Source organism: Poecile atricapillus, chromosome Z (genome assembly GCF_030490865.1).
Source record: "Poecile atricapillus isolate bPoeAtr1 chromosome Z, bPoeAtr1.hap1, whole genome shotgun sequence".
Lineage (NCBI taxonomy): Eukaryota > Metazoa > Chordata > Aves > Passeriformes > Paridae > Poecile > Poecile atricapillus.
In genome coordinates, this window is record NC_081289.1 from 67,618,561 (window position 1) to 67,642,005 (window position 23,445).

At 37.7% G+C, this 23,445-nt stretch overlaps 1 protein-coding gene across 1 annotated transcript in view; it reads right to left on the bottom strand.

Moving 5' to 3' along the window:
- Positions 1-23,445, bottom strand: part of EDIL3 (EGF like repeats and discoidin domains 3) — a 230,294-nt gene that overhangs the window by 162,782 nt on the left and 44,067 nt on the right. The window contains exon 2 of the mRNA XM_058864096.1: positions 1,836-1,964. Coding sequence (XP_058720079.1) covers positions 1,836-1,964 — 129 coding nt within the window. The remainder of the gene's footprint in view (positions 1-1,835; positions 1,965-23,445) is intronic.

Sequence of the window (23,445 nt, forward strand, 5' to 3'; positions counted from 1 at the left end):
TTTTCCTGAAGTGAAGCCATGTCTAGGCCGTTTTAGGGTAGCATGACCTACATCAGTGGGATAAATTCAAGCACTGGTAAAAATTATAAGGAAAGGGATGGAAAATAAGATTTGAGGTAGTGTCCTTTGGCTTCCTGTGTGGCTGCACCAAGGCAACAAGCACCTCCTTGTGCAACTCAAATTTTAGGCGGTAACCAGCTACAACGACATTTTAGAGCCAGAAAAAAACACAGTTGGAGTCTGAGGTTGATTCTTCTCCCAGAGAAACTAGGTCCATTTCTTCACAGAAAGTTTAACTTGAAAGAACCAAATTAAATCCAAATTCCCTTAAAACTGCACTGCAGGCACTTAGAGTTCACCCTCAGAACAGCAGTAGCATCATTTTCAGGAAAGGAAATCCACCAAAAAAATTCATAAAAAGAAGAGCCCTTTGTTGCTGGACCAAGTTCTGCTCCCTTTAATTGCAGAGATATGCTTAATCCACAGAACCCTGCTTCTCCCTGTGTAGTTTTCTTAAAATGTATATATTAAATTGATTAATTCGTTATTAAAAAGTGAGAACAGCACAGATTTAGGACAGTTGCAGCTTTGAGCCCAGCTGTGGCAGTTCCACCATTTTGCTTTGTAAACATTTTTTTTTTTTGTGCCTTCTTTGGGAAAATACAAGAGCTAAGTTAACTTTCAGTGAGCTGTCTATCTTTTCCTTCAGATTCTGATTTTCTCCTTAAGTTTTCTTAATAAGGAGACCAGACCTGCTGGATGTTTTGGATCTACCAATCAAATTTAGGTTTTACTTTGAGTCAAGTGCACATCACAAAATTTCAGCACATTTGACTTGTGCTCTATGCACTCATCTAATGATTAATTATAGTCTCCAGATGGGTAATTATTTTGAAAGTTGACCAAATAACCACTGTGTACTATTCCGCTTTTCTCCTTTGCTGTTCCTGTCTCTTCATTTAAATAAGAAATTAGTCTTTACTCTGGATATCAGCATGAAATTATCAGAACTGAAGATTTGAAGGCCACAAGTTGAAGAAGGATACATAGAATTATCATAGAATTATCTAGAATGATCTAGAATTATCTAGAATTGATCTTTGAAAAATGTTGGCAACTTCTCAGTCACCACCATGAACTTTTTTGTGAGGTGGAGCACTGGACTTTTCTGAGTAATTAAGTTCTGCAGATGTCGTTTCAACTGTTAATTACTACAGAGATGCCTGTGGCACAGATACAGGGTTAAAAGCCCCAGTAATGATCAATATAACAACCCCATTGATGCCTGGGGATTTCAGCTTTTATATTTCCCATGCATTTGTAACCCTGCAGTTCTTTGGGGTAGAACTCCAAAGCCCATGTGCAGGGTCAGCTGCTGCTTCCCCATTTGGGTCAGAGCCAGCAATTCCTCTCCAGGCCTGGCAATCCAGGACACCTCAGTGCCTCAGGCCCCAGAAATGCAAACAAAAGGGAGCTGGGGGCAGCAAACTGGGGCTGAATGGCTTCATCAATTCCTGCAGCTGCAATTGGGAGATCAAGCCCCAGTGTGCAAATGGAGCAGACTTAGAAAAGTGGGGAACCCGTGAGCCCTGCTCCATTTTGGGTGCAGCCCTGGGGGGCTTTGTCTGCCCTAAATGTACCTGAAGGCCCTTCAGCAAATACAGCTGCTTTTTATTCCCTTCACTTGGCCTGGCCTCTGATTTGAGGTAGCCCAAAAAGGCATCACCATCACCATCACCACACAAAACCCCACGGGCGGGATCGCTGCAGGCCCAGCCGCGGGCTAGCGGGGCACCCAATTAAATTTCCAGCAATTTGATTTGATTTGCACTTACCAACCTCCACAAGGCTGGAGCAGTTGGGGTCTGTGAAGCCCTCGGGACACTCGCAGGAGTAGAAGTTGTCATTGAGCCCTGACAGGCAGATGCCACCGTTCTGGCAGGGGTTGGAGTCACACACATCCGCTGCGGGGCACAGGGAAAAGAAAACAAGGCCTTTTGCAGAAAAGTCGCCAAAACTTGCCCACAGGCTCTAAGCAAGTCAGACTTTTGGTAACTTGGTATGGAAAGAAATGACGAACTCTTATGTCCTTTGAATGACTTTTGGCTGATTCGGTTTTGTATTTATTTAACAGCAGAACTCCGCATAATCGTCTTCCCCTAATCTTCCACCCCATAAAAATGTGCTTGCCTTCCACTCAATCCATTTGCAAAAGACAATGGCAAACAGTAAATTTTAGTTTTTCTAACCTGAAGACACACACGATATCTACAGATTGCATTCTGTCACCAGTGGGATAACTGGAAGCAACCCTAAAGTACACCCCATAGGTTTTGGTCAACTTTGATTTAATAATTTTTCTCAGATAGTTTATCTTATAGCCACATACATTTTTGTTTATCTCTCTCTCCATCTTCAAAGTCAGGTTTGTGCCCTCTACTACTCAGAAAAGCATTTAAAAATACATTATATAATATATAAAAAATGCATTATATAATATATAATATATAAAATATATAAATAAATACATATAATATAAAATATATAAAATAATATATTATTTTGTATTTTGTGCAGTAAATGCATCTGAAGGAATGATCTACAGATAGATAATTATTAGAAAACAAATAGATTATTTTCTGTGGCTTTTTTTTTAATTGGAAACTGCCAGGTTGGGTTTCTTTTCCACGTAATTTAAAAGATGTAGAGAAATTAATTTGGTTTATGTCAGCAGTACTGACATTAAGAATATTTTGGATTATTTTGGTGGTAAACTCAGCTCAGGATTTTGACACCTTTCTTGCACATGAATTTCAGATTAATCCTTGGTGTGAGTATTTCCATCCAAACATTGGTTAAGGAATGTAACTGATGCATGAAAATGCCCTTATGAATTCTGTGCATCAGCTGCACAGAATTCATGGAATTGTGCAGTAGTTTGCTGGGTTATTTGTAGATTTATTTAAATTTTTTGTCAGCTTTAGGGTGCCTTCATGACACAGAGAGCTGTCACGTACTTGGTCTTAGGTTTTGTCTTAAAGACTGTCCAGCTGATGAAGAAGTAAAGCTATTTGAGAACAGTAAATGACATTTTCTAACTGAATTTAAATAAGCCAAGACTTCTCATTTTCTGCTTTTGTTGCATTATTGGGGTAGCAAAGGATGCTTGTTTATTGCTTTATAGGGATTAGGCAATTGGTTGTGAAAGAACAGCTACTATTAAATGAATGCTCTGACAACTGTATTCCCATACCTCCAATTAAATTATTAAACTAAATAGCATCTGGAGCAGGAACACTTATTATGCAAATCTGCATGGATATTCTGATTAAAATGAGAGAAGATACTTTTTCTACATATTTCCTGATTTGGTGTCCTCCTGATTTCCATTATGCCATTGGCGTAAAAGGCAAAAAAAAACCAAAATACTGTTTGAATGTGTAAATTTTATGTTGAATGGCAAGCAGAATTCACACACAATTTTACATGGCATTTCCAGAAACTGAGATCTCCTGAAATGACCAAAGTCTGGACAGTCAACTGCGTGGTTTTAATTTGCCTGAAAATTCATGTTGGCTTTTTCAGCCTGAAATAAAGTGACCTGACCTGTGGTTTGGGACTAATAAAGCAGATGTTCTCCTCTGTCAACAGCCATTTAATTCCATGTTCAGGAAATAACTGCACTAATTGCCCTTTTGACCCACCACCTTGGCCTGTCAGTCACTGGTGTGATTTTTGTAATGTCTTTACAGCACATCACAGAAATGAAATTACTAAAGAGCACACCTAAAGAAAATGGGTTAAGAAAAAGAAGAAACACAGGGAACAAAAAGCTCCAATCAAAAAAACAGCTCAAAACAACAAAACAGCAAAACAAAAACAATAGGAAAAAAAATACAAAAACCCCTAAACCAAAAAAAAATACCCACCAAAAACCAAAAGCAACCAAAAAACCCAAAGCAAACCAAACAAAGAAAAAAAACTAAAAAAACCCATCAAAAGTACCCAAACAAAACCAAAACCAACCAAACAAAAAAAAGCCAAGCAGAAAACAACCTATCCTGTCTGACTCACATAATGGTAACAAGGACCTAAAGAGGAAAAGTCTGTACTGTAAACAACATTGGTTGAATTTTATCATAGAATAAAATCAAATATCATGCAGTCAGACAAATGAGAAGCTGCACAATTATGTTTAAGAGGAGGTAGCAGGCTGTGCAAATGTTGAAACTTAAATTAGCAAAAATCACATAAAATGTTTTCTCCCTTATTTATAGCTTATTGTCTGTGAAATTGTGCTGAACAAAATAAATATCACCTTTGAATCAACAAATATCTTCTCCAATTTATATTTTGTGCCTCTTGAGAGGATGTTCATGCTGAAATATTGAAATCTAATTTGTTATGCGTTCCACTGAGTTTGATGAACAGAATCTGATTTTGAAGGCTCTGTCAATAGTAAGAAAAGCTGATATGGGTGCATTTTGTCTCAACACAACTGATTAAGGGATTTGTTGCTGTTAAAATGCGACACAGCTTTTACCAAAATAGTGTTTTTTTAATTTAACCTGAGAGATTTTGCGAATGGAACAGTAAAATAAATGCAAAAAAGGAAATATATAATTTCCAATAAACCTTGCAGGATGATGGCTTTCCATGCTGGTTTGCTATATGCTGTCTGTATAACAGACAAATTTCTGAATTTTTTGATTCAATTTCTGAATAATTTGACAAATTTCTGAAAGCTGAACAAACACTCCAGGAGAAATTCAGTTATTAAAAAAAAATAAAATAAAAAAAAAGACAAATTATAATTGTAATTTTATTAAGACATTCTGAAATTACTTCAGTAAGATTCAATGTCAAATACAACCAGTAATTCATGTTTGTCTTTCCTACGTTTGACTAAGCTTGCACTTTCCTTTGCATGACCACTCAAGTGTAAAAGTGTACCTGAAGTGTGAAAATGTGTCTGAAGACAGTACCTAAACCTTTGGTACTTGATTTAGTATCAAGAGGTCCTAAAGCTGTGGGATTTTATTTCTTATTACTATTTTTTGGCACATCTTTAATTTCTTCAGAAGATTTTGAAGTCAAATCAGTTCCTGAGCAAATCATCCATCCTCTCTTTGGAAACCATGGTTGGTTAAGAATAAAAAGAAGCATGACAAAAATAATAAAATCAAAGAGATCCATGCAAACTCAAAATTAGAATTTTAATTAGGAACTCTGCCTAATTCTCCAAACTCAGGAAAAATTATACAGCAGAACTCCAATAAAATTGAGATATATTTGCTCTCTAATAAAAACTAGGATTTTTTTTTTTTTAAGAAATATAAAGTTTTTTTGTCCATAATGAGTAACTCAGTCAATGAATCTGTATCTTTTTCATTAAAAGCACCCAGAGGGAAGCTGTTCTGCAAGTCCATCATGCTCCCTTACATGTGATCACATAACTAATTTTAAGCCATATGCTTTTCACTAAAATTCTGAATGTCCAACTATTACTCCTTTCCACAAGCAGGTCAGAGGTGGAGAGCTGAGCAGAAGCTGTACACCCTCTCTTTGCTGAACTTTAAACATTTATATAACATATTTCCTGATCCCATAAAACCCCATAAAAACGAAACATTGCGTGATTCCTGACTGAGGAGTTCAATTCTTTGCTTGACAGCGAAGGACAGCCTGAAAGAAGGAGCCCAACTCTTGTGTGTATAAATAATGCAGCACTCTGTGATGTTAACAGCTAGCCCATCAATCCTTGTCAAGAGCAGAAATTCACAGTTTATGAAAACAACTTTTGTGATGTGAAGGCTGAAGGAGATGTTCAGGGGAGAAGTTCCACCCCACAACCACCTGCACTTTCGTAAAGCACTCATTCTAGAAGCAGAAACGCCACCCAGCTGCCCTTATTAGGCACTTACTAATTTGCAATGAAAGAAAAAAAAGTGAAAAGCATGAAAAAAAAATTATTTACTCTGACTTAAAGCTGCTGACTATTTAATGTTACAGTTTCTGCTGAAAGCCCAGGTACAGGATCCTGAATTAGGCCTGAGAGCAGCATTCCAGTCCCCATCCACATCATCATTAGCCTGAAATGGAGAGAATTTCCCTCAACTATAACACCTAGAATGATAACTATTAGGGTTTCTGGCAGAACTGCTGCTCTGAGAGACATCTGCTTGGGACAATGGCATGATGATAAAGAAGGAAACCTGCCTTAAAAAAAAAGTGTGAATTCACATTCCAGAGCTGTAATGATTGAAGTGATTAAATAAAAACCATTCAGGTGTTTGGGCCATGCTTTCTTCTGTAATTTAAGAAATAGAGCACAATCTGTGAAACAGCAAGTGAGCATGGAAGAAAATCAACCCTCTTTATTCTTTCATGTAATGGGCATTAAATATAAATATGAACACATTGAGTATACATTATATAATGAGGCAGTGAAATTCACAGCAGCTGATACTGAGGTAAATGTGCTGATGCTGTAGCTGCAAAGAGAATGACATATGAGTTTATGATGTTAGAAACACAGATTTTTAGGGAGACACAATGCTCTTTACTGGTATTCTATACAGTGTGTGTTTTAAAGTTCAAGATTTTGGTTCTACCATCGATGGGAAGAGGAGGGCCATGACTTCTGTCTAAAGCAGCAGCCATAATTGCACTCAGTTTCCTGTGTAGATACAGGAAATATGGCTTATTTTAAAAGCTCCTTCAAAAGAAATGAAAATAATGGCCATTCGCTTTCACCAGAATAAAACTTGTTCCAAAGGAGAAATCTCCAGAAAATAAACAGCCCAGGAAACAGCCAGTCAACAGAAATCTGGTATAGATGTAGCAAAAATAAGTACCAGCTATGAAGCCAAGAAGAGCACCTAAACTTCAGAAGAAGACCGAGAAAGTACTTGCCATCTGTAGCATTCTCATGTTAAAATCAATTTTCAGAAAAAGAGCTTTAATAGCTTCCTGATTTGCAGAATCATCTGCACAGTGCCCAAGTTCACACCTATTTCTCCACAGCTGAAGCACTACTGAGGAGCAGAACCATAAATCACGTTGAGGACACACCTGTGCAGGGATGCAAAGTGTGAGCATGGAAACAGATGAGCTCTGCAGTTCTTTTTAAGAAATTTGTAAGCCATTTCTTTAGATTTAATGGGGAGGCAGCTAATTTGTTTCTCCTAAGGTAAAAAAGACAGTTGGAATAATTAAATTGTCTCGCTTATTATTTGAAAAATAAGGTTTCTAGATACCAATAGCTCATCTACCGCCTTATGCTTCTTTTCCAGGCTGATCTGCTTACTAGGCAGGTAGAAAGTTCAGCTAAATTTCTAGCTAGAACACTCCTGGCAGAGTGTCTAAATGGATTTAGAAAATGCATGAAACGTTAATATTAACTTTGAATGCCCATTTGCTGGACAAGAAAACTACAGGAGAATGTAAATCTCAGAGTAAAAAAATTCATTATTTTATCACAGGTCTCATGAAAATCAAGTTGGTTACTTTTGAAAACCTCTGTGATCAGGAGACTCTGCTTAGGATGTAGCTTGTAGTTGTGGTGGAGAACTGCAATGAACTTGTGTAAAACCAGGTGTAAAAATTTTTTCTCTAATTTTAACTTTTTCTGGTCTCGTAATCTGAGGAGATGCAGCAGATGATTTCACAAGACCTGAGATGGCATTACAAAAAGAAAATCAGATTATTCTAAGCAGGGAATTACTGCTTGAATCCCACTCTGGGACTGGGCTGAAACATAAATCCTGGGTGAAGATGAAGTGCTGACCTAAGATTTGGATTTAATCTAACGGTACAGTACTGTAAAAGTGTGTCCCTACTTCAAGAGTTAGAATAAAGCCCCAAAGTAATGTCTGCAGAGATTAATTCCTGTCATAATAAATCCCCTCCTGCATTAAAAAAAGTATAATCTCTTGCCTTTCTCAAGGTCTACACTATGAGCTACTTTATTAATTTGAATGTGAAAGAGCAGCAGGTCACTGCACTTCAGCCTGCTGTGTTACAGACCTTTTAAGCATCTGATGTTTGACAATATGAAACACAAGTAGAAACAGAAAACAGCTCAAAAAGTAAACTCTTCTCTCTTCCATAGGTTACAGAGAGTTCATTTCTATGCCAACAGGCTCTGCAGGGAAAAAAAAAGAATGTGAACTATTCCTGTCATTTCACATCTTCATTAGTAAAAAATGGATCAAAAACGATTAAAGGGGGAACGCGGTTATGTAACGCAGTTCTGAATATCTTTACAACTTGTGGGAAATCTTTCATGCACAGGCTGCTGTGAGGATTTGAGGGAAGCTGCCATCAGTCGAGACAGTGTTTCATCAAAGGAAAAAAAGAGATTTATTCCCCTGCCTGCTCAGATGACAGCACTGGTGACACCACCCCCAGCACCAACCCCAGCCAGCAGCAGTGATGCTTCCTGGAGAGCCAAGGAGAGGGAAGAAAAATGCTTTTAATGAAGATGCCCTGATTCCCATCAGCACAGTTCCCCACATCTCTTCTCTCTGCATGCTCAACAAAGCTGGCAAGAATTACCCAGGCAGTCCCCCCACGCTTTCCTCTGGTTCTGGTTGTTGCTCACCTCAGTTGTGTTCACACAGGGTTTTTTTTTTCCCCTTGTTGAGACTCAGGTGAATAAACCTGAATTTCATGTCTATGGGGTGAAAGGGGTTTATGAAAAGGGAATGAATAAGACCTTAACTTAAGACTTTCTGCATGAGGCAGTTGGGCCAAACTGTCTCTCCATTAATTTGTTATGTTCAATTGAAATTTTCAGAAGATATTCTGAGTCATGACAGAAATACCTTATCATTTCCAGTCGCTTGTCTTTCCATTATAAAGCTGATCAGGAGATTTTTAGTATTGTGTTCACTTGAAATGTCTCAGTTAATAAAATATTCATATTTCTTGCCTATCCCATTTTCCACAGAGGAAAAATGAATGCACGAAGTTTAATCATTAGCACAATCCTTCAAAATTAAGAGTTCTAATTGATTATGATCTTCTCTAGACAGGTGACATCTTCTTTCTTTCTTATCCTTACAGACTTAAGAGCTTTTAGATGCACATATTTTTACTGATCTTGACTCTTCCCACTTTCTACTGTCACTTCATCAGTGAAACAAGGCAATTCAAAACAAAACCCGAACACTTACTGTGGATTTATCACTTTTAAATGAAAATTCCCAATTTTTGTCCACATCTTAGATCTTGGTTTTGCCTTTAGATTCCTTTTTTCTTTTTTTTAAATTATTATCCACAGCATTTCATGTTGGCAATTTGGAAGAACCAGGGTGTGTGTCTATGTTTGTGCACACACACACACATATATGTATCTCCACACTTTTATATTTATACATACTTTATGTGTATGGAAATGAAAGGGGTTTGTTCTTCCTTTGTTTTCCCTACATTAGATGTATTCATTCTTTGGTTGCTAGGCAATCTTTAATCTCAGAACTGGTGAATTTATCTTTTCCCATCCTAAGCAAACCCAAATTTGAAAGTTGACCAATTAAAAAGTCGTCATTAACAGTTTTTAAAACTCTGATTATGCTTCATTACACACTTCTATCTTCACCAAAATGAAATACTATAGAGTATAAGTTCTAAGCATATTCTCATTACACTTTGAAAAGTGTTCATTGATTCCTAGTTTTGGATATGCACCCTTAAACACCTTATTTGGCAACATGTTCTTACAGGAGGTGCCAACATTCTTGAAGTGACGATGGTTTTCATATTTACACCACATGGGGACTGTGGATTTTGCTTCAGGTTTAACCACTTCCCTCCGTGCCATCTCGAGGTGTTGGCTCACAATCAGAACCTCCACCTGAATTCAGCCTTTTTTGCGAATGAATCCAGCTCATCCCCACCAGAATCCCTCTGCAGGCAGGAGTAAAAGGAGTGGAGGATGTGGAGGCAAGCAAAGGATTTCCTTGCAAAGCCCACCAGCACTCCAGATGGACATTTCATCTGAACAGGCTTTCCTACATGAGCACCCTCCACAACGACCTCTCCCATTACACCAAACCCTGGGCATAAAGAGAACAAAGTGTCTTCTCATCATTGCAGTCAACCATCCTCACTGCATTCATTTCACACTTTATTTTTGGTCACATGGATTTTCAGCTTTTTCGCCAGGGAATTCCTGCCACTCTCAAAAAAGACATGTCACCTAAAGAGATACAACAGAAGTGCCACTTTTCATCATTTTCTTCCTGGCTTCACAGGAAGGTGATGTTACTGGCCGCGTTCAGAATATCAATTAGGCACTGCAGATGTGTGCCTCTCATGTGAGGGATACGAAACAAAAAGGGCATTACAGCAATCAGCTGCAATAAAGAGCTGATTCTGTTTGTTTTGGACAATGCAGCTGGCAGTACCATGTAAGCTCTGTGGATAAGTGATGAAAATCCTCCAGGTCATTTTTGCTAAGAGCCTCTGGAAAGGACAGATGCAATCCTTGCCTCATTTGTCCTAACTTGTTCACAAACAGAATGAAGTCCAAAACTTTTAAGCTTAAAAACACCCGTGTATATTTTCTATGAAATACTTGTAAATGAGGTTTCTTCCTAGAGTTTTCTCAAATATGATATAAAACTGGATTAAATAATGAATCTACCAGGTTCATTGAATCTAGCCAGGGTGAGTCAGCTTGGAAGGGACCACAGTGGCTCATCTGGTGCCAGCTGAGGACACCCAGGGGTATCCTCCTGAAGATGCTCCAGGCCCTGAATCACCTTTTTCCCCCCTTCCACTGGACCTGCTCCAGGAGCTCCACATCCCTCCTGTCCTGAGGAGCTGGACACTGCACTCCAAGACCTGAGTGTGAACCTCTGAGGGTGCAAAATCCATGCAGCAGCACGTGACGTGAAGACACCCAAACACAGCTTTAGCCAAGGTGTGAACTGGGCTATGATAAATTCATTTGTTGCTCCCACCTTGTAGGCGCTGCCTCGCCCTGTTACAGCCACTTGCTGTAAACCACATGGTGATTTACAAGAATATTAAGTAAGGAAATAGTTTATATGTGCCAAAACCTCATCTCAGTATCGCCACACTGCACAACCAACCTGTATTCCTGCTGGTGGTTTTTTAATTTATTTTTATTATCTGCTGTACATTGTAAACCAAGCCTAAAAGAGGTGGGTAGCTGCTTGGAAATCCTCTCTGCTTCTATGGAGCAACATATGAAAATGAGGAGCTGGGAAGAGCCATTGAAAAAGGATGAAAAAGAGAGAAGTGAGGCAGAAAAGAGAGTAAATTACAGATGTTCACAATTGTAGTGACCAAGAATGTGATGCTTTTACTACACTATACCATAACAGGGAGCTTAAATGATATTTTAAAAACACTACATATAGATCCTCAACTACTGAGCCACACAACTACTCTCTTTCAGCTTCTGAGCACAGACAAATGTTCCTAAAGCAATCAGTTGGTCATCTGGCATCACAAGATGGCCAAAACATCTTCGTGGAGGATGCTGCATGATAACTGCTTGTACTCACAAGGCCAAGTCATTACCCTGCCCTTCAACATCCCAGACTCATCCCAGATGAATCCTGGAAACAAACTTTGTCTCCCACCCTGACTTAAAAGTGGGGAAGAAGCACAGGGAGGGTTATCTAACTGGTCTCTTTATTTTTGTTTGCTTGTTTGTATGTTTTTCTTTTTTCCCTGCAGCTGTGCTTTTTTAACTACACCCAGGTAACGTGGTGTGGTTGTGAAGCAGTGCAATGCAAACCCTGTTAATCAGAAGGGGATGTCCACATCCTTTCGTGTTTGAAATTCTGTTCTTTGACACTTAACTCAGCCCTGTATCTGCACAGAATATATATTTTTAAAACACAGGACCAAGCATAGAGTAAATCCAGAAGGGAGGGAAAAATACAAAGAAGGAGGTGAGAATAATGAATACTATGAATAGATACTCATAAATAAATTTCAGCTATTAAAATAAAAACAACCAAATTCATTCCTTCCTTCATCCAGTGCACAGGAACAATGGGAGGAAGGTGATTACAGTTTAACAGGTGCAAATAAAGTTATAAGTGTGCATCAGTGCCTACTGATCCTTTTCCACTTTCCTCATCTGTGAACATGGGATGCCACAACAGAAGACTGTGGGGTTTTTTTCAGATTAAGAACAAAGTCTTTACATGGATTTGTATGGGGTTAGCACCAGACCAGTGGAATATGTGTATTATGTATACATACTTTTGTGATCACCACCAGTCTCCTACTTCTCCCTGTCCTCCTACTTCAGCTTATTTTCAAATGTGTTGATAGAATTACCTTCATCCAGTTTTCTCCCTTCACCCAGAACACAAAATGCACACCAGTTCAGCCCCCACCCTACACTTACAAATCATATTTTTTTGTCTTTTGCCATTGCTGCACAGCAATTTATGCCAGCAGCAAACAACATAGTAGTTACAGCACAACCAGGTGATTAGAGAAACCTCATTATTCACCAACAGAACATATAAAAGAGTTGTTGTGAGTGCACAAATATGTTGCTGCAGCCTGATCCTGACAAACAGAGACCACAATTAAAATGACTGATAAATAGATTATAAAATTCCAGTCTGAATTTCAATGTATTTCTTCTCAAACGAAGGTATTAAAAACCACCCAGAGGCTCACTGGGGAATTCCTTTTTCCCCTCTATTTGTGAGCCTCATTAAAGGAATCACCTGTTATTGTGTGTGTGTGTGTTGTTGTCATGTATTTGCCACTGGAAGTTTTTATTTATTGGAGTACAGCAATACAGAGTTATATATATATATATATATATACACACATACATAAATATATATATATACATATATATATGCACTTCTATGTATTGCTGGGACCTACAAACATTTTCACTGCTGCCATTTCCTTGCTTTGATATCTTGACCTCAAACTAACTCTCTGAAAATTCATTTTCCAGTAAGCTGTCCCAGACCACGAGGCAGCTACACCCACAGTTAGTCACCACGGTGGGGCTAGGACACCACCCTTGCCCTAAATTCAGCTTTTTGCCCCAAAAGGTGTTCTGTTTGGCAGCAGCCACTGCTGCCCCAGGTGGAGCTGCCACAAAGACGAGGGCACCACTGATCATCCTGGATGATAAAAGAACTGTTTGCATAACACTTGGCACCCCTCCAGGTTTAAGGACCAATAAATCTCCCAGCAAAGTTGGAAGCAAAAAAAACCAAAAAGCTCTTCCAGGGAGCTGGATCAGAGTGCTGGTGCTGAGCCATGAGCTGTTACACAACAGCTTCTAACAAGATCAGCAGAATCCACTTAAATCCAAAGGGTACCTGCCTCCTGCTGGGGCCAGCCCAAATTAAATCCATTAACTCCATAGTGTTACTACAGCTCGATATTGCCAACAGCAGCAGTATTTGAGTTGTATTCTCCATTAATTGAACTACAAATTTTTAAGACAATTTCTTGGGCTTTAATTTCCTCATGGTACTCCTTATACCCTTTCCTCCAATTTCCTGTCTCATTTTTCCATCCAGCAAAGCTTAAACCACATTTTCTATTTCTCATATGTTTCTGATTAGTTCTTTACTTTTTAGCCAGACTTTTTTTTTTTTTTGTGGGTTTTTAAATTTTTTTTTATTTCAGTCTGGGTTGGTAGTGTTTGTCTTTCAGTGTGTACACCCTTTTATCATTTTCCCCTTGTTACTTCTACAGCCTTCTTGCTATGCAGTTTAAAGCTATTATTTTTAAGAAGCATCCAGAAACTCTCAAGTCCTTTAGTGTATTCCAGTGGCATATCAATTATGTCTCAGTGGTGTTTCAGAATGCCAGGTTACTAACCCAGAAATTGCTCTAAATGGCTCCTTCTAGTCTCGCTCTAAACCAAACATGCAAGAGGTATGCAAGACAATTTGGAGAAATCAATAAAAATAAAATAAAAAAAAAAAATCCCCTGCTTGTGCTGTACAAAAGGAAGCCTAAAAGGAAGCAGACATTTATTATACTGGACAAAAGTATTTGCTGAATTCTCCTCCTATGTTATTCAGAAATAAAGTGATTTAGGTTACGAAAGCTGCATTTGAACTACCAGGATACTTTATAGAAGTTCAAGAAAAGTCAGCTCAAACAACAATTTCAGCATTTTGCAACCTGTTTCTTCTTTATTCACCTACTCTGGTAGGTGACTGAAAGGAAGACAATGTGATATGAATATTTTCCTTTCAGCAGCTGCCAAGGAAGGCTGACAACAGCGTCTGAAAAGCTCAGCTATTGAAAGCAATCTGCGAGGCATCACAATAGAAACCATCTTGAGTCATTATAGATCAAAGCCAGGCACTATTGCCCTCCACTACAGCTCTATTGAAACATGCTATAAATGAATAAATAAAAGTTAAGCATGAAGTAAATTTGGTAAGTTTCATTGTCAGGAGTGAAATAGATTAAAAACTGGGATCAAAGTACTTAAAAGTAAACAAAACCATGAAAAGCATTGCATTTATCATTGCTAGAGATCTCTGTGTTTTTTCTTCAAAATCACTGGCTGGAGACTGCAGTTGTAAGCATTTCTGGAAATGCTTATCTATTCAGCAGCATGAGATGCAAGTTCCATGGCACTTTATTTCCTGGGGTCTTGCATTGTTTCTGTTTTTAACAGCAAAATGATCAGTGCCTTTCCACAATCATCCCCTTCCTCATCAATCCATCTGATACCTGGTCCCAAATGAATCTTTCTAAAAATACTTTCTAATAAATCAGGTCCAAAGATTATTGATTTTGGTGCGGGCTTTTTGTTTGTTTGTTTGTGGTGGGGTTTTTTGTTTGGTTTTTTTGGTTTTGCTTTGTTGTTGTTTTGAGGGTTTTGGGGTGTTTTTGGATTTTTTGGGAGGTGTTGGGGTTTTTGTCTTTTGTTTATTTAGGAGTGGTTTTGGTTTTGGGTTTATTTTGTTTTGTGTTTTTGTTACCAAGCCCTGCTCCTGCTGCAACTCCAATCTGAGTAAACAGAACCAAACAAGGACTATTAAAAATGGTTTCTGGAACCAGCAAACACACCTCTGCTTATGGCCATCCTAAAAACAAAACAGGCAAACCCAAAAACAAAACAAAAAAACCCAAAAAACCGAAAAGAACAACAAACCAACCCAAAAAAGCCCTGGAAAACTACAAAAAGCTCCACAAAAACTACATGACATCCAGTACTGAGTCCCCACAGGTTACTGATCTAATAATTCTGCTTCCAAGTCTTTAAACCCCGCTGCCCAAGAGTTGATACACTTCTCATATACCAAAGGTAGGTGATATCACCCAGCTCTGACAAGAAGAAAATCAAAAATTAAGCAGCAGAGGTTGTGACTGGATTATGCCTGGCTCTAAGTAATGAACCTATTTTATTAAGCAAGTGACAGAGATTCTCCAGACTTCAAAAATCCCCTTTCTGTGATATCACAGCCAATGATCGCATGATTCTACCTCCAGCTCTTGCTGCTTTTATAACAAAGGGAGAACTGACTGGCTCTCCCTACATTCCTCTTCTAGCAGTGCATAAAGCACTTTTGCTAATGAAACCTCAAGATTTTAAAGATTTAACTGTGGTTTTTTTCCCTCTCTGAACAAATTTGGCGAGAGCCTGGATGTTTCCTGTTAGCTTGAGGGTTTAAGGCATTTTTTTGTGTGTGTTTGTTTTGTTTTGTTTTGTTTCCTGCCTGCACCTCACTATTGCCATGCAGGTCAAAGTTCCAGGTGAGCATAAAAGAGGAGCAAAAGTATCAAACATTCATCTTTTCAGTGACAGACTGCAGCAGAGAATCTGAGCAGGGCATTTGTCAGGGCAGAACAAACCCAAAAAATCTCAGTAGCCATAAAGAAAGGAGATCACCCCTTATTTGTCATCTCATTTCCCCCTGGGAAAGTGAAACTTTTTTGTTAAACTGACTGATTTCTACTATAGTTCTGTGGAAATATTAGAAAGTTCAGTGAATTTGTTTATATTTACTATGTTGTTTTGTGTTGTTTTGATTGGTTGTTTTATGGGTTTGTTTTTTTTTTTTTGCAGGGGTTGCTGGTTTTTGTGGATGTTTTTGGCTTATTTGGTGGGTGGTTTCGCTGTTTTTTTTAATTTCCCTTTTTTTTTTGTTTTGGGTTTTTGTTTGTTTTTGCTTGGGGTTTTTGATGCTTTTTGTTGTTTGGGTGAGTTTTTTTGTTGGGTTTTGGTTTGTTTGGTTGGTTTTAGGGTTTTCATTTGTTTTGATTTTTCATTTTGTGTGTGTGTTTTTCTTTGTTTGTTTTTGTTTTGTTTTTTTTGCTAAGGGGAAAATACAATCTCTGTAAGAATTAAGATATTAAAGCCATTTCCATTCTCCTACATGATAGGGCACTTTGATATGGATCACTGCCCTTCCAGAATCCAAGCAGAAAAAGAGACATCAATTGCTAAGATTTCACAGAAAATTTTAAAAAAGTCCCAATAAAAAACCCATCAACATCCAAACATGTATTATTTTAGATGGTTATTTAAAGAATGCTGTTTGAGATACTGCTGTTAGAAGGTATAGAGCTCAGCATTTGAGAAAGACCACTCAAATAAGTTTAGATGCCTTGACAATCAGCTGAAGAGTGGCCACACAAGTGACTCCTGAATGTGAAATTCCAATTCTAGATCTGCTGAAGGAGAAGCCTCACAATAATCCTAATATTTCAGACATTTTCCTGACTGGAAGTGCAATCTGTTCTGTGGACATCAAAGGGGCTCTTGAAAGACAAAGCAGCCTCCTGTAAAAAATTGCAGGTTTTGTGCTCCCAGGCTTGAACATCAAAATAAATGGAAACCAGGCTTACAGGTGCTCCTAATCAAACCACTTCTATGTACACATAGCTGATTTTAGTTCTGAGATTCATCACCCTTCAGAAATGTGGTGCTTATTACCATTCTGGCATTGAAGATGTTTAGTAAATACCAGCGGGCTAAACTCTTTGGGCACAGGAATTGTGTCACTGCTCCTCCCACTTCCCTCCTTCCCCCTCACTGCTTGTTTTGAAACAAACAAAACTGTCAGGATGTGTCAAGATCTCCTTTGGATGTCCATCGTGTTTCACAGACTCACAGAATCGTTTAGGTTGGAAAGGACATCCAAGATCTTCCAGGCCAAGCTGTGCCTCATCCCCGCCTTGTCCCCAGCCCGGAGCTCTGAGTGCCACATCCAGATCTTCCTCCAGGGATGGGCACTCCAAACCTCCCTGGGCAGTTCCAGGGCCTGATCCCCCTTCTCCATGGGGAAATTCCTGCTGCTGTCCCCCCTGAGCCTCCCCTGGCCCAGCCTGAGGCTGTTCCCTCTCCTCCTGCCAGTGGTTGCTTGTGACACCCACCTGGCTGCACCCTCCTAGAAAAGAAAGCAGGCTGTCTACCTGAAATGTTTTGCTCATTTTAAGTTGGACTGTACTCTGAACTCCAGCTTACAAGCCCCAAAATAGCGAGTAATAAATTGGTGAGCAGTATTGTGGGGTTGGAAATTTATGGTATCACTGAATTTGGAGCATCTCTCTCTCTCTGCTCCTCTCTGGAGCTGCACAGAGGGAACACATCCATTTCTTCATCTTTCTCTCTGTGTCCTGCTCTTCTCCTTGTCCTCTTAGCAGTCCAGCTGGGAACCACAAGCACAGGCAGGAACTGGGCCTCCTAGAAACAGCATACCTCACTCTGCAATATTGTGAAGTTTGGAATGTTCATTACAGGCCTAACCTGATGTAAAATTCCAGCTTCAATCAAACACCACCCCTGCTGCCTGGTCGTCCTCTTTCACAAGCACTTCCACAGAGGCCTTCTGCTCTGAATTTCTGGCCTTTTCCCATCTAATTCCCCCTTTTCAGAGAGAATTCCAGACCATCTTTAAATATTCCCCTTAATTACGTGATAAATGACAGCAAAAAAATGTCCTGTGGAAAACACCAGCAGAGCAGTGGCTGATCCTGTGTCTGCTGCTGCCCGGCCTTCCACAGGCAGAATTTCTGGATCAGATGGAAAGAAAAGAGAAAAAAGCACACTACCAAGCCACCAGCAACAAGAGAAACAGCTGGCAATGCAAGAAATGCTGCCACTTCTCATTGTCACAGCAGAAGGTAGTAGGTGTGAAATAACATCTCCTCCTCCAGGGCTTTCCTGGAGTTTTGTGATTAGCATGATAAAAAAATAAAGGGAGAAGGCATAATAATTTTAGTTTCTTAATACGAAATGCACTGAGATGCCAGTGTCTGTGTTTTTATTACTTATTCACGAGGCTAAAAACTGACTACAGAGTTTGCAACGCTCTCCTGAAACTTGTTTTTTCAATAAGGATGCTCTTGTGAGACTTTCTGTCGGTAATGTAATGCAATGTAATCCCATGGGACACATTTTTGTGTTAAAATGGCAAAAAAAAATATCACTTTTACCACCACATTCAGTAAGTGCTAATTATACATGATAGACTTTAAAGTCTGTTGTTACTTTCCACTTCAGGGCCAAAGGGATTAAAAAGTAGCAAAAATATGGGGATGCGCTACTGGCAGGTTAGTGATGCTTTAGCTACACCTCTACAAGCCAAAAGCTTGATTTAATTAAGTTATAAAGACGATTATCCTATTATGAACAACTCAATAACTCCTTTTCTATGTGCAATACAAATCCTTTTGTTTGTTTCAGAATGCATGAAGACACATGCAATGTCTACACTCACCCATACCTTGATGTTTCACTTGTTCTATATTAATATAAAAAGTCAAAAATCCCATCAAAGTCATCAAAAGATATCTACACAAGAATAAATAATAAGAGGAAAATAATTGAACTCGTTCTCTTCAGGCCTGCATGGGCAAATGAGATGTTCAGCAGTGTTACTAAGCACATATTTACTGCAAGTAAGTCACCATACTCACACCTGGCCTTTTTTTCAGTCCGTCCAAGAACACTTGCCAGGCAGAGCATTAAAGTAGGAGAAATACTATTTGAATAATCCCTCCATGTATCTCATGTCATGAGCCAACAGCATCATTTCCACCCGTAACACGTCTCTCTCATCTCTTGTCCTATCTCAAATTTCAATTTCTCTTCAAGCATGCAGAAAATAAAAAGGGGAGAGAGAAAAAAATAAGCAGAAGGCAGTAAAAGATAACATCAGATAAGCCAAGGTCTGAATACCATCGGATTTTCAGGCACCCAACAGGTTTGCTGTCATTATCACCTTCTCCATGGCAAAAATCAAAAGGGATTATCTGGGCCATAATTAGGATAGATTCCAAAATTGCTTTTTGCAATCAGATCATGTTGTTCTCTTCCTTTAAAAGGTCAATGAGGATTATTTAAAAAAATAAAACAGAGAGAAGAAATCAAGGTAGCAGAGTATTCTAAAGAAGCAGGTGTGAGAATTCGTCACGGGTGAATGGCAGCTTGTTTTGGGATCTTGCTCTGGCACGGGCATGAGCGTTGCTACAACACAACATAAATATAATATTAATTCAGTTTTTAATTCAGTATTGCTCAATATACCTCACACACAGTCAGCAAAAAGTCCCACATGGAAATGATTTGGAAAAGAGTTTTTTCTCCCTTAAATCTGACATTAAATTACCATTACTTCATTTTGGGGTTGGAAAAAAACCAAAAAAACCAAACAAAAAACCTTAATGTCTCACTCTAAAACTTGTGTTGATGTTGTTATTAGCTCAGTCTTACTGTGACAAAATATTTTAATTAGAAATTTAGTTAAATGACCTTGCTAAGAAATTAATTAAATGAAAAGCACCATTGGTATGTAAAGAATACAAATTCTCATAGCTAGCAAAATTTAATTGCATTATAAATAGACTGCATTTATACAGTGTAAAATTGTATATATTTAATTGTTCAAATAAATAGATTGCTAGTTTAATTTTCAAGGAATCTAGCTCACTTTCCATTTGAATTAATAAAATGTCTGTATTTCACAAGAAACTGCATCACTGTGAGACATAATTAAGTACTTTAATAGTGTCTAAATATTTATGTGGCTCCAGAGATTGCAGAAATGTTGGCCTTATGTCTAAGCTACTCAAATAAGGTCCTTTAGGATGCCAGAAACTAGCTTTGATTCAGGCAATGGAAACTTTAAAGTTCTTAGTTTTCTCAAAATTTTAACTCTGCAAAGAGTAGCCCATGTAAAAACAATTCACTGCAATGAGTCCAAAATTTAATTTATCATTAATACAATAAGAGGTGACAAGTGACTTTCTGTAAGTAATTGCATCTTCAGTGAAATCCAAAAAACATATAAGTTACAGCTGAAATAATGAACAATCAGAGTAATTTATGATGAAATACAATTAGTATGATGAATCATGGTCATTTATGATGAAATTCATAACTCTCCAGGGTTGCCATGAAAGTGTGATGTGTGAGATGGAAGCACAGCATTAACTACATTTTTAAGCTATTCAAAATTCTGTTTGTGAGCTCTTAATCCTTGAAACTCTGCACAGCACACCCAAATGTGTTTTGTAGATACAGGTGTAGAACTCTTAAACTATTCCATTTTTTCCACAGGGTTTTTAATTTTTTCTTAGAGTCAAGCAGGGACACAAAAAAGAAATAATCTAATGTGTTATCCTCTGCATGTGAATGATTCTTGTTGATAATTCACCACAGACAAAGCATGTGGACTACTAATGCTAAAATCCCAGCTCTTTCAACATTAATCCAGTACCACCCAACCTAAGTGAAAGCTTGGAATTAAATATTCCATACTTTTCTTATCAGTGCACCTACCCAAAATATATTTCTAGGCAACAAAATGATCATATATTCACATTGTTGTTTTGTTTTGGCCCTTTCAGGCAAACAGCTCTTAAGACAGTCTTCTTTTGAAAAGAACTGGAAAAATTGTATAGAAAAAAATGTATATAGAAAATGTATATAGAAAAAAATACGTAAATTAATAAAAATCCCATCTCACTCAAACCACAGCATAAGGAAATGCAACTATAAAACAAGTGAGCAAGGCAATTTCCAAACTTTGCTAGAGCTAAAATACAGATATGACTCAGTTTTTTGTCAGGCAGACAATGAAAGTCTGCTGTGGCTATTGACTGTCCTCCCACACGGCATCAACTGAAATGTTTGTCCCAAATTTTAGAGGTTTCAGTGTTTTATTTAAATACCTCAATACAAGCAAGGAGTTGAGTGTACCTCTCAGGTCTGGAAGTCATCTTTATAACATTAAATTTAGAGCTCACATGTGAATCTCTGAGAGCAGAGATGATCCTAAACTGAATCAAGACATTAAAGAAAATCAAGAGTACTCTGTTTTTCAAAGTGAGCACATAATGACTTAAGCTTGAGTCATGATATGAAACATTCTATGATCTTTAAAAAGCTTTGAGATAGACAATTTCAAATTCAAATTCAATTTCAATTCCAGTTTGTTTTGTTTTTTTTCCAGAAACACTAGTGCTGTACACTGTATCAAGTAGGGACTGAACTTTTCTGGTGCTAATTAAACACAGAAAGAAGCAGCAGTGAGACAGCAGCCATGTACCAAAGGGGCAGGAAAAAGCCCAACACAAACACTCAGGAATAAAAAAAGGGGTTTTTTTTTTTTGCTTTGTTTTTTTTGTTTTTTGTTTCTTTTTCAGAGACAAAAAATAATTCTGTAGTGTCCTTGTCATATTTACTAAGGCCCATGGAGTCAAACAAACAATCAAGTTCAGAAATATAATTTATCTAACAGCTCATCCACCCCTCATAAACAACAGATTTAGGGAATGTTACACAGCATCAGTCATTGTAATCAGCAAGAGTGACAGGCACAACAGAGACCCCTTCCTGGGCACCCTCTTCTTAATAATTACTTCACAAAAAAATAAAGCAATTAATTTTATTCTTTTTTAAAACAATTTTTTTTTTTTTTTAATTTAGAGGTCCCATGAAATAAGCAATACCAATATGTTACCAAAACTGAAGTAAGAAGGGTGGAAGAAAGCAAAACATGCTACCAGAATGCAATTTCTCTCCTCAGATCCAAGAATGCTTCAACACTGCAGTCAATGATCAGGAAAAAAAAATGGGGTGAGAAAAATAAAAATAAAAATAAAAATAAAAATAAAAATAATAATAATAATAGGAATAAAAAATAAAGGAGATTAAATAAAATTAAATAATTTACAGTCCTACTGGTTGGTTACTCAAGTTACTACTTCTTATTTTGAAGCAGAGGGTTCCAAAATTGGCCAAAACAAAACTCTAAGGAAAAACTGGGAGAATCAAGATGATCACATCCTGACTCCTAAGTCTTATAAGGATGATCTTGGTAGGGCCCATATTTGATTTCATTCTAAATCTACACAGGACCCCTTGGAACTGATTGTGCAGAGTTCATAATTATCCAGCAAATATTACAAGAATTTCTGAGGGGAATATTACAATATTACACTTATACCATGCTATTTGAATCTACTTAGGAGCACACAGAATGTAATTTGGACAGACAGACACAAATAAAACACAACCTCCCAGAAGTTAATCTGACTCCTAGGCAATCAGGTGCATGGCAAAAAACTCCTCCAGTTGGGGGAATAAAATAAAATAAATAAAATAAAATAAAATAAAATAAAATAAAATAAAATAAAATAAAATAAAATAAAATAAAATAAAATAAAATAAAATAAAATAAAATAAAATAAAAGTCTTGTCTTTTCCACAAAATCCCCTGTCAGAACAGGTCATGGAAAGATTAATGTTATTGGTAAGTTGTCATACAACAACTCTGTATTAATTTGAGCCTCAACCTTACAATCTGTCTCCTCGAATGCATATTATAAGTCTCATTAAATATAATGAGGTTTTGATGGGGCTTCAAACTTGCAGACTGGATTTTATGATTGTGCACCAGACATTTCAATCAGACTGGTATAATCCATTCTAATTTTTGCCAGCTTGCTTTGGGGTTTTCTCTTCCCCCTCACAAAACTGTTTTGTTGTGGTGAATTTCAGGGATCTGTGTCTTTAATTATGAAGTTATCTTAATCACAAGTACAGGTACAGTATATTCATGCTATGATACAGCATTTATTTTGAAATGCCTGCTGTAAATACAGATTCTTGGGTTATTTATGCAAGATGAAGACCTCCACAGGCTGACAGGAATGTAAATGGAGCATGCAAGTGTGCTGGACTAAATACCTTCTAAAGAACTCCCCTTACTAATTGGCAATTAATATCAATTCATTAGTAAAGTGTCTTCTTCCAAAGAAAATGAAAAACAAACCTAAGAAAATAAGCCAAATTAAAAAAACAAAACAAAACCAAAACAAACCAATAAAAAAAGACATCCAAAATACAAAATCCACATGGCTACAGTCATGTGACATTACCCAAGAGAATGAAAAAATTTGCCACAGTCAGAACATCAGGACTTTGCATGCCACAATAAAAGA